The following is a 15145-nucleotide window of genomic DNA, read 5'->3' on the forward strand; positions in this document are numbered from 1 at the left end:
TTCAATTTTTTTGTTTTAGTTCTCAAGCCAGACAAGTCAAACAGAAAGCCCAATGAACCTCACACATGTCAGATACCATAACTAAAACAAGTTGGAAATAAACATAAAAAAAATAATTCTACTATGGGTCACGGAAAGGTTGAAAGACCTACTCAATACCAAACCTCAATCATTCATTAGCTAGTACAGCCTAGTTGGAGCTCTGCAAACGAGACATGGCCCGTCCAATATATTCATTGAGCGTAAGGAGATACAACTTGGGTTTGTGTCATCAATATGCAAAATGCCAAAAAATATTGAGGGAATTTACTTATTTGAATCTTGACAAAGCCGTCTTACAAAAAAGGAGAGGAGCTCAACCTGAAGTTTCCTAGTACAATGAGTTTATGGCCAGATAACTGACATATAAACACAATTTTATGTAATAACATAGGAAACAATAGAACCCTCTGACTATATAAATGTGGTCTTGAGAAAAAAAAACAAAAAAAAAAAACATGTGTATGCCTTTTTAAATAATTATTAAAAGTGAAGTTGTTCTACAGCATTGTGATTGTTATTGTACATACAGTACCTAAAATGTTCACACATTTGTGCAGTCCTTTTTTCACCTTCTTCACAATGAAGTGTTCAGATAAAGCTTGTACTTTTGGATTTATTCAAATAACTTTTCATCCAAGAGAAGAAAATAGAAGAGTGTCTTTGTCAGGGGTCAAATTCTTACCCAACAGGCGGCCCTAACTTCTGATAGCCTACTCTTTTTATTGTAGCTATTTCGTTCACTTCTTAATAAACTGCTTCAAAGCATTTACGCCTACTGGGCAGGCCGCCTTCCTATTGGTTTGTCCAGTGAGAGGGAGGCGGGCAGCAGCGCCAGAGTGACGCTGTGTTTCTGTTGAGGCTTAAAGACACAGCTCCACGGATTTGTACGGCCTACCTATCTGTCATACATTACAGAGGAAAACGTAAGAGAGGAGGAGCACCCACCATATGTTTGTTTTTTAGCTCTAAGAGATGTTGCGAGTCGTGCTCAAAATTTCTTAAAACGGGATACGGACGGGCAAAAACGGGAAAGCGGAGCGGACTTTACAATCGGCGAATGGTTTGGCACCACTGTGTGAAGACTGCAATAGTAAATACAGCCAGCTATAGCCTAGTATAGTATAGCATGTGCGCAACACACGAAAATAGCCTACACTGAGTATGTAGGGCAGGTAAACCGCAGCGCTCTGGTAAGGAATAAGAACATGCAGTGAAGTTGTTGCTCGTTTCCTGCGGCTTATAGGAGGCTTGTATTGTACATTATCACTTGTACAAATCTCTGTGCGTATGCCAGTGACCTATATCCCATGCATGATCGCCAAGAGCACACATTAACCTCAACAGTGGACCAGACAACATGGGGATCAACGGGCTAGACAATCAAGGCCAACCGGCTCCGGTTCTTCAGGTGGGAGACAAAGATGCTGCCCGGGATTCTGACAAGACCGAGCAAGTAGCGGGTGGTGAGGGAAAAGTCGCCCACGAGGATAGCTCCGTGCAGCTCATAGAGGCCAGCTGCAAACCTCCCATCTCCTCGGAGTCCGGACTCCAGGTGGAGAGCCACGGACCCGGAACAGGCTTTGTCCCGCCTGAAGGAGGTTACGGCTGGCTGGTAGTCTTTGCAGCAACGTGGTGCAATGGATCAATTTTTGGGATTCAAAATTCTTTCGGCATCCTTCACTTGATGTTGGTAAAGGAACACGCAGATCCAGAGGACAAGACGTCCCAGTTCAAAGTGGGTGAGTATCCGGAGTTAAGTAAGCTGTTACATCAATGAAATAAACAAGTCAATAGATCTTGCATATAATAATGTTATAAAATATAACTTTTACAAATACTCAATCTATTTGTGTTAAAGATGCGAAATGTCATTCAAGTTCAATAATCACTTTACGTGTGAATTCACTAAACGTATATTGAGGTGACACCTGTGTGCTTGTGTCACTGCTGATTCATACCAAAGGGTGCGGACTACATTTGAAATTAATGACAGATGGGCTATGCATATTTCCTAGTAATTAATATGAGCCAAGACCGTTCCATTGTGGTCTATTATTCATTAGCACCACATTAATAAGCGTTTTGTATTATAATCTCATGTGTCCTTGGTCCGTAACATTGTGACCCTTAAGGACATTCTGAAGTCTTCACAGTAGAAAAAAAACATTATTACACAGTGTGCATTGCTTTCTAGTTCCCACGGAAAGCAGGACAGCATGTGACCAGGGTTGTCCTACTTGAGCTGAGTTTAACTTGGGACACCTAGCTTCATACAAAATAGTTTGAGACACTGTGATGCAGAAATTAATGCTAATCCTAGAGGTCCTTAATTACAATAAAACATATTAATATGGAATGTGAAACATATGAATGCCTGTGAAATTATAAATGACAACCAAACAATGTATTTTATTGCAAACTACTTTTACATATAGCCTGAATATTTTGTTTATTGAAAATAGAATATTAATCCTGAATTTTCTTTACATATTTGTTGAGAAAAGCCAGAACAAAGAGACATAATCAAAAACAGAGCAGATTACAAACATCAGTTTGTAATGACACCTATAGGTGTCATTACCTATAAGTGTCATTACCTATAGGTGTCATTACATTATTATTAACATATATGTTTATGTGCTATTTTTATTTATGCTCCAGAAGGAGAGCAACATTTAGATTTGTAGTGAAGTCATTGATATATACCATACTTAATGTCAAATATAGATATCTTACATGATATTGCATTTATTTGTTTAATGTTCCTGCTCATAAATATATTAAGTACGTTTGTTAAAACAAAAAAACAAAAAACATTAGAATGGAACACCAGGGGTCAGTTTGCATTGCAACATTTCTGTAGTCTTTGATGAGGTGTTATTACAGTACGTACTTGTGCTTGTTGTTTTGGACTGTTGAACTATTTCTGTGGATCAAAGAAATAACAAAAGAGTGTTCTTAGAAATGGCTGATACATGCGCAACTTAAATAGTAACATATTAGGAGAGCTATGCATTATACCATAAATTAATTTGTTCATTTTTCATGAGTAGGTCCTCTAGCAATCCTTTAAACTAGTCAGCCATTAATAATTGGAAAAATAGATGTTTGAGATATAAGCCGAAAGTTAGGGCATCAAGTGATATTTCTGCACTTTTGTGGTTAATTTTACAGTCCATTGCAATACTTAAACCTCAGCCACAGCATAACACTTGTTTCTAATGGATTTCCATAATATCTGAACATGTCATCACCATAATGATAATGACAATTCAAGCTGAAAAATAAAGCTGTTCTTTTATCTTTTTGAAAGAAAAACATTCTCTTTCTTTTACTGATAATTCTCTGTTTTTTGTTTTGTGATAGTTTAATCACTGCATTGGGTTGGCTGTTCAGGGAGTACTTTGGCATTTTTCACATTCCACTCTATTGAAACTGTCTCAGAGTGAAATCCATAAATGTATTTTAACAGTGAACAGGATGTAAACATGTAGGACTTGAGTCCTGAACTTTATTCCCGGTCACCCTGTCACTAGCAATAACAACAACAACACTTTTTTATAGAAAATAAAGGTTAAATAGTAATGCATACTCAATACCTAAACTACACATTCCCTTTGCTACCATGGACTATTATTCTATTAGCTGATACCCATGTGGACCATATTGCGTTTTGGGAATGAAAATCATGTTTTGCTGCATGAGAAGGACATTTTATGAACAAAGAAGCAATTGTGTATATTGCTGTTAAAAGCATTTGTTTCAATACACATTTTTTCCCCATCTGACCATTCACAGAACATTCTGTGGAAGATTAAGTACAAAAATACACTCTTGTTACTTATGTATATTGTACAAAATGTATATTATATCATATGTCAATAAGATTTCATTTGTTAACCACTTGTTCCTCATACTTCTGTTTTGAGGAACAAAACAAGATTTAAACTCTGTTTATAAAACGTTTAGACACATGAATGGACAACAAGACGTCACATCCTTCTTATGGCCTTCACTTAATGACTTGTACCTCCGCTTTTCTGAAAAATAATCATTGCCATTGTTGCTGTGCCCAAGACGATCTTAAGACATCATGCCCCATTGTTTAATAGTAGCGTGTTCCCATCCTGTGCTTGCTCATTGTTTTGATGGTGTGACAGATCCACCATGGTATTGACAAACCACAATGTGAATTCCACAGTTTCTTAAAGCCCTGTCCCATAAAGAGGCTGCATTTGTTCCTTTGCTGTTCCGTTTCATCTGTCACAAAAATAAGCCCTGGTCAAGCCCACTCAACATTATATACAACAAATCCTTTGTATTTGTTTCCCTGTATTTCAAAGTGTTCACTTTTAATCGTCTATAATGAGTGCACAATTCTTGGCCAGCTTTAGTAATCTGGATAAAACTATTGGGTGGAAAGTTTAATTGAAAGTGAACTTTGAGACACACTATTTGTTGCAGATTTTAGACTATACATTGAATATGCAGGAATAAAAAGAGCCATTTTGATGAAGGATGATAAGCCATGAATCCAAATGCTGCTTTGCCTAATTTATTTGTCTGGAGTGCGAAATGTGGAGTGACACACATTCACCAGACATGCAAATATTTCATCTTTAACCCAAACATTGCCCTGAGTTCAAAAGACTTTTAAGGTAACATGCTTAAAACAGACTACGCTCAAACTCGAATGGCAAATAAGGATAATTGGGTTAATCTGATCGGACATGGGGCTGGCATACACGTTTATGAACAGGCTGTTATTTTAGGAAGTTGCTAAATGCCGGGAAGCATCTGTTTTGTCCATAAACTGTATCTTAAGAAATTTCCCCTTTTTGTTCCATTTGAATAAACTATAGGATCCTGGGACTACACCCTTCAATCTATATAAAGATAGAGCAGCACAGTGTGTTCTGTACTCACTAATGCACTGGCCATTACTGGCAGCACAAATTGTTCAAAGACCCACAATAAAGAGTGTTATGTAAACTTGCATGTATGTGGTATGCTGGCCTATAGACTTTGCTGTGTGCACGTAGTTTGTCATAGTCCTCTGATGTCAGTGCATCTGAGCATTGGATTAGAGTAGAGTGGCCTACTGTCTAGAAACCCCGCCAGTCAGTAAAGTTACCTTTGCTCTCTTGGCCAGACTTGTTTGTTCTCTGTTTATAGAACACAGAGTTTGTACATATGGTTATGTTTTAACGCAGGTTAGAAGCTGAGCCACTATCAACTTTATAACAACTTAAGATTTGATTTATAATGTAGTAGATATGCCAGTGTGAATGCTTTGAACTTTACATCCACTACATACATTACAAATATAAAAACAATTATTGTTTCTATTGTTGAAATTCTTAAATCAGTTCTACACCAACAATCATAACTTTATATAAAACTGGATACATTTAAATAATAACTAAAATTGTTTAATAGATTAATCTATTTTGTCTGTTTTTCTGCAGCTTGGGTTGGCGCCTTGGCCATGGGAATGATCTTCCTGTGTTCACCAGTGGTCAGCATGTTCACAGACTCATTTGGCTGCAGGAAGACAGCTGTCAGTGGTGCATTACTGGCTTTTATAGGACTGCTAAGTACATCATTTGCAAAGTATGTATAATTAATATTATTATATATTATAGTAGTAGTATCAGTACTATCAGTAGTGCAGTAGTAGCTGTAGTTCATGATTTTAAGATAATCTTTTTTTCTTTTCTTTTGCAGCTCACTGATTCTTCGCTATTTACCTATGGTATACTATTTGGATGTGGTTCCTCCTTTGCTTTCCAGCCATCCCTAGTCATCCTGGGTCACTACTTCCGCCAGAGATTAGGGCTGGTCAATGGAGTGGTAACTGCTGGTGCCAGTCTCTTCTCAATGGGTCTCCCAGTTTTAATAGACAAGGTGGTTGGATCTCTGGGACTAGACAAGACATTTCAGATACTAAGCATTTTTATGCTTGTGCAAGCTTTTCTTGCATTGACCTTCAAACCTTTGCTGCCTGCTGGTGAGAGCATGGGCCCCCCTGGTATGTGTCCAGAACAGACACAGCCAGGGACCAATGCCCAAGATGTGAGTAGGTGGAGCAAAACTCTTAATCGAATCAGAAAGTACTTTAACCTGCGGGTATTTCACATCATCACTTACAGAGTGTGGGCATTTGGCGTGGCCACTGCTGTCTTGGGCTACTTTGTACCATATATCCATCTGGTAAGTACTTAACATAACTTAACCTCAGGTAATCACTAAAAGGATCTCTGTTTTTATGTGTCTTCTGTAATATTAAGATCTTTTTCATTGAGGTTTCTACATGTCCTACCCTTGTAGAAGTTGTATAGACCCTTCCAGTATTTGTAAATCCCTTAGATTCATGAGGTTGCCTCGATAATGGGGAAATATAAGTCTGCAAGGTTTGGTGGTGTTTCTGCACAGGCCACTGTACCGTAACTGCATGCTCCTTAAATTAGCTTTAATTTGCTAAATTCCAACTAACTATTATTTTTAAATACAATATTTTGAGTTTGCATAACCTTTTGTAGTTCGTTTTATGCAAAGACATTTTGACATGGTTGGTGAAATGTTGCTATGCTAAGTTGATCTCCATCCATCCAGATGTCGGATGTTCCCACTCAGGCCTCCCTCTGTCAGGCCTGTTATTTCAGGCGAGGCCCAGATGTAAACACCGTTCCGGCTTTTGTAACGCTCACCTCAGGAAATCTCTCCCGTATGCTAACTCTATGTCCCTAAACATGCCTATCCTATGGACGGTGAAGAATGTAGATAACTTCCAAGCAGAGCAAATATTTCAAATGGACCAGCATGTCCAGGAGAAACTTCAGTGTGCAGGGAGTGTCCAACCTAGTTCTTCTCGTCATGTTTCTTATGATTTAAAAAATAAATTATGTTATTTATTGTGATAAATGTTTCCCAGAACAGTAATATTTTGATGTCTTTTTGCATAGATGAACTTTGTAAAAGAGAGGTTTAAAGACACTAATAAGGAATGGGTTCTTCTGGTTTGCATCGGTGCTTCGTCAGGAGTGGGTCGTCTGCTGTTTGGAAAGATTGGAGACCTTATTTCTGGTCTAAAGAAAATATACATGCAGGTAAACAAAAAGTACTAATTGTAGTAGTCATAGGGACTGACTTCACAGTGATATGCAGAAGAACATTGTACTGTTTGGCTTATGTAGCATACATGCTAACAAGTAGTATTTGTGCTATTTGCAAAATTACTATAATTTTTCACAGAAAATTGGGGTTGTTATGGACTGTCCACAGTATCCGGATTCAGTGTACACATACATGTTCAATCAGCAGACTGAATGACAAGATCCTTTTTGCTGGTACCAATTACCTGAGTAGAAAGGGTTCTGAGAAAATAAGAGAAAATTTGAGAAATAAGTATAGCAGTTTCTGCTGGCATGAATGTACATCCGAATGTTCAGAAAAATGTACACGAAATGTGGCCAATTTCTACCTACACTAGACATACACAAAAGATCATGTGATGAACGTGACTGTTCTAAGGCTCTAGTTTAATTCTCAGCACCAACTCCCTATTACTATATGAACTATGGTAGACGTTAGAGCCCGACCGATATGGATTTTGTTGTGGCCGATATGAAACCGATATAATGGGAGTTGAAGCTGCCGATATAATCACGATATATTTAGTGATGTAAAAATTCACTGTAAATCTTGAATTGATTAAAAAACTTAGGTTTGGCTCTCGTGGATTCTAAATTGGGTTTATTTAGGCAACATTTATTGTTATTTTGACTCTTTACATCATATTTACATACAGTAGATTGGCCTAATGGCATTTTTGCATCACATTCTAGCTACTAGTGATGGGTATTCTAGTTTTTTTTGTTTTTTTTGGAGAACCGGCTCTTTTGGCTCGGCTCACTAAAGCAGCTGGCTCTTTCGGCTCCCAAGCGACTCTTGAGATTGTTTTGTTGCAAGCAGGACTAAACCAGAACTGAACCAGGACTGAGTGTCGGGACTCGGTTTCTATCTCTCTCCTGCACTCGAGCCCAAGATTAGTCCTGGTTTATTCATTTTATGCTGAACTACAGCCAAATATGCACTTTTTTATCCTATGCACACGCAGATTTCTGAAAGTTTCGTTTTCAGCCGCTGCTGCTGTCAAACTACGGGTCTACATGCGGCATGAAGAGAAAAAGTGAGAAAAAGAGAAAACACGGCTCCCAATAAGAAGCAGGCTCCCGTTGTTCGCTTCAAAGAGCCGGATCTAAGAGCCGCTTCGATCGCAACCGACCCATAACTCCTAGCTAGTAAACTATCGCTATTAGCCTTTAGCCGTAAATGCTGCGCACAGCGGTAGTTAATTATAAGCATAAATGTGGATCATTCACACTCTATTCACAGCTCATTTACATATCAATGCAGGTCCAGTAACAAATATACGGCCAATTTAGTCACTTTACAACAGACCAATAGAAAACAGCCTGTTTATGTGCGGGAGCTACAGCAGCTAAACCGCTAACAAAACCTAAACTAGCTTCAAAGTCGATGTATTTCCAACACTCAACGCTCACACAGGCTCCTCCTCACATCACAAGTCTGCACTAATAAATGTCCTTTTAATCCAGACTCAAACCGATTGTCCGAAAAAGAAAATAATCTCAGAGTTGCGCACCACTGCGGGTGTAAACAAACACACGCGCGTGAAGTGACGTCACTCTGTGGTGTGTTCAGGGACAGTACGGACACAGACAAATTACACCGCAGATAAATACTGATGCAGAGCCACATATTAGGACATTTATCTGTCTGTAAATTGGATTAAATGAACATAATGTAGAAAGTCTAAGCTTTATAACGAGGTATAACATGCCCACGTGAAATATCGGCCAAAATCAGCAAGCATATCGGCCGATAGCCGATATGTCTCCAGGTGCCCATATTGGCCGATAATATCGGCCATCCGATATATCGGTCGGGCTCTAGTAGACGTATTTTAAAAACGTTATTTGGCACAAAAATCTCTTTCCGGGTTTTGAAGTACACAATACACATGCTTTGGCATTAGGAACAGCACCACTTAAATAGCAGGATAGAGCATGGATTAATTGTTTTTTGTCAGAATGACACACCAGTGTTTGAAATCAAAACATCTGCAAATAACAGCAATTTATTAAAACATTCTTCTTGCAATGAAGGCAAAAGGTAAAAGAAAATACAAACATTTTACACCATCATTAAATACTGTTAATAAAATAAATGCATTAGTTAAAAAAATTAACTTTTACAAAAAACTAATAAGACAGGGCAAACTTCTGTTAATGTGTGTTCTTTGTTACAGGTGGTGTCCTTTATAGTCCTGGGCCTGATGTCCATGCTGATTCCTCAGTGCTTCGCATTTGAAGCACTCATTGTGGTGTGTGTGTTCTTGGGACTGTGCGATGGATGTTTTCTCACTATGATGGCTCCTATTGCCTTTGAGTTGGTTGGGCCCATGCAGGCTTCACAGGCAATAGGCTACATTCTCGGACTTATGGCTCTTCCCATGACTGCAGGCCCACCTATAGCTGGTGAGAAACTAGTATTTTTTATCTTTTCATTCAGAGGAGCTGTATATACTTGTCTATGTATGTCTTGTCTATGTCTATGTAATCCCTCAGTCGTTCAGGTAGGATCCATAGCAAAAACATATTTGTCAACTGGACAAATATAATGTTTCACAAAAACTTTTGTCCAGTTGACAGAATTGAACTTTTCTTTTGCTTTCTAACAAAATGCGCCAAGCATCAAATTTAACATAAACATTTTAACAGCTTAAATGGAATCAGTACATTTTGTACTCTGTCTTCAAGAATCAAGAGTGTACCCCAGTGCCTTAGTATGACCCCAGACACCTTGGCCACTTTTATGACCCCTATGTATTAAGTTTGAAATGTGTCTTTTCCATCATGTATGCAGTCTGTATAATACATGAACTTGAAGTTGAGACAGTAACAAAGGATGTGGCTTTGGAGATTTTGGTGTAACCATAGACTGCATAAAAAAAGTGGACTAAGCAAGTGTGACGTCACCCATAGCATTCGGCTCCACTCAAATGAAACTCACGATGCTAACGGTTACAGAGACAAATTTGGAGCCAGGCTCTATATTATGAATGTGATTTTTTTAACTGACAAAATAACAGCAAAAACAATCCAGGGTCGTGTAGAGCTGGTTAATATGAACATTTTAAGACCAAAATGACAATGCTCACAGCAGCAGTTACAATATTCCAATGTAAGTCAATGGGAGCCAGGGTCAGTAGGAGCCGGAAGCGCCTGCATGCGAACTTCCTATTTGGAACGGCTAGTGCGTTAGTTATGTCCATTTATATATACACTCTATGGGTGTAACACAATAGCACCTCTCCATTTTGTCCCATCTCATTATAGGGATGGAGGTGGAATCAGGATGCCTTACATGTTGTGTAATATCATGTTGTTATGTGGGTTAATGTTTTGATCTTTTGAATTCGAAACTTAAATATGGTGAAATGCTTAATGTGCTCAGGCCATTACAAAATGTGTTCTATTTCTGTGCGTGTTTGCAAAGTGAAATAAATATATGTCCTTTGCTAGGCCTGTTACGAGATTATTTTGGAAACTACACGGTGGCCTTCTCTTTGGCTGGGGTCCCTCCTATGGTGGGTGGTGTGGTGCTCTTCTTTGTGCCCTTGGTCCAGAGCAGACTCCAGAGAAACCAGTCGACTGCATGTCCCGAGGAGGCGTCCACTACTGCTCACATGCTACCCTCTGCTCCTTCAGCTGAGGCCAAGAGCTGCTCCAACGGAGACATGCTGCCTGGATACACGGATGTAGAGACGCATATCTGAATGACACCACACTAAGGTCACACATAATGCCTATTTTATGGAACATACCTGTTGTAACTCTAGACTAAAGCTAGAGTGCTTTTCAGTGCTTTTCGTATTTACAGGGATTCAGTCACCAGCATTTTCCATCCTCTGTACCAGAGACATATATACTACTATACACTGACCAATAACATCTCACCCTAATATATTTTCATTTGGTTGTTTGATCTCTTCGCCTTCAGAAAAGTACAGAAAGTGTGCTGTGGAATCAAAAGAGGAAGGGATGACACATCAGTAATGATATGGAAATTTTAGAATGAGATAAGCACAAGAGTGAAATGTAACAATGTGTTTTCAGTGGGAACTTTAGTAACTAATACCTCAAAGAGGATTTAAATGAAGAGATTTTATCTAATTGTAATCACCTTGAATTTCTTTTTAGCTTTTTCAAACATTTAAAGTTATGATTTTATATACTCATTTTGAAGCATTTAAACTATGTACTAGTGAGCGGATGCATTTTTATTTTTTATACAGTACCACCTCATCCATTTACTACAGAAGGTGTACATCTGACATGTATGAATTACAGCTCCAGCCATATTTTTTATTAACCTCACATGGACAATCTTTTGAAATCTCATAAGCAGTCATTTTGATCATGGTAATAGTTACTTTTTAGACTTTTTAGACAGTGTGAACATGTTAACAGCATCCTTTTAAACCATTTTTAACCATTCCATTTTTCTTAACTCTGCCAGAGAAACCCACATACAGCCTACACTTGTAGCTTTTCAAAATGTATTAAATACAAATATTTTGTGAACACTATGTTAAGAATTTTAATATTTTAGCAGTACAATTACAGCTACTGCATATATTTTTGAATAAATACACTAGCGCCTTTGTTCTAGATGGCAATTTCAAATAACAATGCATCAGGATATAATTAAAAGAAGCCTTCTGAAATGTTTTTTGCTCAGGCCTGTCACCAATCTTTCAGGCGGTTGATTTGCTGCTTTAGTGGAAGGTTCTCACTCACTGTGACACATCCTTACCTCCCCTCAGAGGGCTGTTGGCAGTTATGTGAAACCATAATCATAAACACTTACCTCTGCTTTAAGGTGCATCCTTGAAACATTGGACTGGTGCAAAAGAGAACTACAATAGGTCAAACAAAACAGGTCAAAACAGGGGTAAAAAGAAGTCATTTTGTGTGCAGTATATGTTGAAGACATTTACATCTGAGATGCAGTCATGATGATAATGTAGGATCTTAAAGGTGCAGGTTGGGACAGAGCATGAAGAATGAGTCATATTAGTCACCCACTATTCAGGTGCTACTGCATTCTGGTAATTGTCCTCTTGGCATTCTGTGCCATCTGTGACAATAGACGAAGCTACACAAAGCTCACTACTGAGTAGTTTGTTCGGAGACTGACACTAAACAGGGCAATGACAAACAATCATACCTCAATAATCAAATGGTCCTCAGCAAACCAGTTGAACTCAACCTCATGCTCTCCACACTTTTCGGTGGGGTGTTTTTACAGTGTGTATCAGGTCTTAGTTGTATTTTAAATACAAATATAACTATATTAATAATTCAAAAACATGTTCCCCAAATCTAGAGTACCTAAAACTGTGAAAATTACATAATGTTACCATCCCTGCGTTTTTATTATGTTTTTGATGTTGGTATTAACTCTTTCCCCCATGAAGACGACATTTGACGAACCCCCTGTACCCTTATGACGACTTTTGACACCTCCGCTGTATCACTAAAGACGTGATTTGACGACCTTTAGAAATTGCTCGGTTTTTCACATTTAAACAGAGACTGTGATAGGTGGGGGCCACTACAACCCACACTAGACTGACCAATAGGATTCAAGGATATGTTTTCGCCGATTTTTTTTTCCAAAGTTAATCGAAGTAGTGACGATGGTAGCTTCCGGTAACACAACACGAAACACGTGCAATGGAAAGATCGCGGCGCTGCGGCGCACAGTTTTAGAAATAATGAGGAGCGGACGTATTTTATGGATAAGTTTAGATAATTGACTTTTATTGATTTCAAAGTGATGATGAAGTTGATTATAAAGTGGAAAACAACGATAGCGACGGACTTACAGAGAGTGAATCTTACGAAGATGAGAATGCCCCTGATGCGTCTGTATGGAGTCCTGCGATATCCGAACAAACTATCCGGGCTTTATACTCGATTATGAACCAAAATTGCCCTGAAATCTGGATGTTGCCCAGGCTAGTCCTTTAAAATATTTCAGTCTTTTTTTCCCCAAGATGCGATGTATAACAGAATCGCTACAGAAAAAACGCTTATGCGGAGCTCTGTGCACGAGAAAGTAAACAAGATGACAAATACTGGACACACACTGGCGGGGAAGAGTTTTATTATTATATTATAATAAGATGAATTAGTTTAATAAGCTAAATGAGTTGAATAAATTAAATAAGTTGAATAAGTTAAATGGAAAAAAATGAATTAGGCTTGGCTATACTGTATCTGGTGATATGAAATCTGTTTAAATACTTTGACAAAGTATATTTTTTATTTTTTTTATGAATACAGTACTCAGAACATGTATATATCAAATGCTGAATGTAGTTTTTTGTTTTCGATTTTGCACCTGACCAGGTAAACTCTCATCTTCAGTGAGCTGTTATACACCTATAAATGAGTTGAATCACATTAAACATCCATAAATGAAGAGTTCAGAGTCTAAGGTTTCCAGAGATACCAAATATGTCTGTGTTACAATTAAGTTCATGAGTGTAAAATTAATTTATAATCACTCGTGGAAGTCTGTTTTCTTTTATGCAATTATGCTCTATGGGTAGCCCTAGTAACATATGTATGGGTTGTTCCTAGTAGGCGTCCAGGGGGGAAAGAGTTAAGTCAAGATCTTTATTTAAATCACATATAGCAGTCATATTCTGTCTTTGACTAAGCCCTAGTTTGTGCAGTAAACTGAGTTTATTTCACCTGAAAGCCTACACTACTAAAATCTGATTAATGAAAGTACATATAGACTATTTTAATAGCCATATTGGCTCTAAAAGCTGTGTGGTCCTATGCACAACTGTAAATGTCTTACTACCTTGTTACCAATGCTTTTCTACAAGCATACAGACTCCAGTAACCTCAGTTTGAAACAACATTGCATATTCAAAAGGTTTTAATGTTTGCTTGAGCTCAAATGTTTTGCAGAAGCCGTCATTACAAACAAATAAAAATTCACTGTATGACCTAAGACAACTAAACCACATCCATGTACTCTGTATACGCCTTCACAAATATACTTGCTATTTTATTAGATTCTATTTTTTTGGAAAGCTAAATCTGTTATAAGTAGTGAAAAAGTGAGATAAGCAGGAATGATATTCTTCCTGCTCGGAGCTGTCTTGCCTCTGCAGAAGAATTATGTGACTGACCCCTGAATCAGAGAAGACAGTGTTAAGCTTATGTTCAAGTTTATTATCAAGTGCTATCTTAGATTGAACAATCCGCTGTATGCCTGTTGTCCAGTGTATGATTTTTAATGATTTTCCCAGCTGTTTTTACATACAGGTCAGAGTTCCACAGGGGCACATTCTATTTAATATTAACAACCACAGACTCACTGTGCCATGTGTAATCTGATCTAAACTTAATGATCTGTGCCAATTCTCTGCACCTCTGATCTAACACTTTCAAAACTTATTATCTTTAAACAATGACCACTCAAAGGTCTGTATAAAGCTGAGCCATGACACCTAAACTGCCATTACATTAACATTGGTCAAATCTGGTAAATGTTACAGCTGTTATGTATTTTTTTTTCAACTGTACTAAAACTGACTATGTCCACCCACCCCTAGCCTTACGTTACAGTAACACGAGAGGAGTGGAGGGCTTGCTGTTTTTCCTTTGACTCACTTTTAGTAAGAACAAGGCCTCCACTCACCTCCCCTCATCACTTATTCCGCTATATCCTACTTGTGAAATATTTTATAGAGGCCAGTGATGTTACAAATTAAACTGGCCAAGCTGCTTGAAAATGTATAATTTGTGTTCATATCTTTTGAATCTATCTATATCGAAACAGGCAAATTTTCTATTAAACCAACAATAAAGATGTAATTTCAAAACAGTTGTCCGGTTGTTCATCATTTTCTTTTGATACAGTTATTCATAAACCTTAAATCTCTGCGCGTAACAGTTTAGAGGAGGAAGGCAGTTGTTCAGGGACACCA

At 38.0% G+C, this 15145-nt stretch overlaps 1 protein-coding gene across 1 annotated transcript; it reads left to right on the forward strand.

Annotated features, from left to right (window-relative positions):
- Positions 1 to 893: 893 nt before the first annotated feature.
- Positions 894 to 15040, forward strand: slc16a2 (solute carrier family 16 member 2). Its single transcript, XM_020923442.2, is given in 7 exon segments — positions 894 to 1781; positions 5511 to 5655; positions 5770 to 5786; positions 5789 to 6255; positions 7008 to 7151; positions 9377 to 9605; positions 10653 to 15040. Coding segments are annotated over 7 exon segments (1638 nt in total). The 5' UTR covers positions 894 to 1399; the 3' UTR covers positions 10907 to 15040.
- Positions 15041 to 15145: the final 105 nt, after the last annotated feature.

This window comes from Boleophthalmus pectinirostris, unplaced genomic scaffold, assembly GCF_026225935.1.
Source record: "Boleophthalmus pectinirostris isolate CB_2022bp ecotype Guang Dong unplaced genomic scaffold, ASM2622593v1 HiC_scaffold_23, whole genome shotgun sequence".
NCBI lineage: Eukaryota > Metazoa > Chordata > Actinopteri > Gobiiformes > Gobiidae > Boleophthalmus > Boleophthalmus pectinirostris.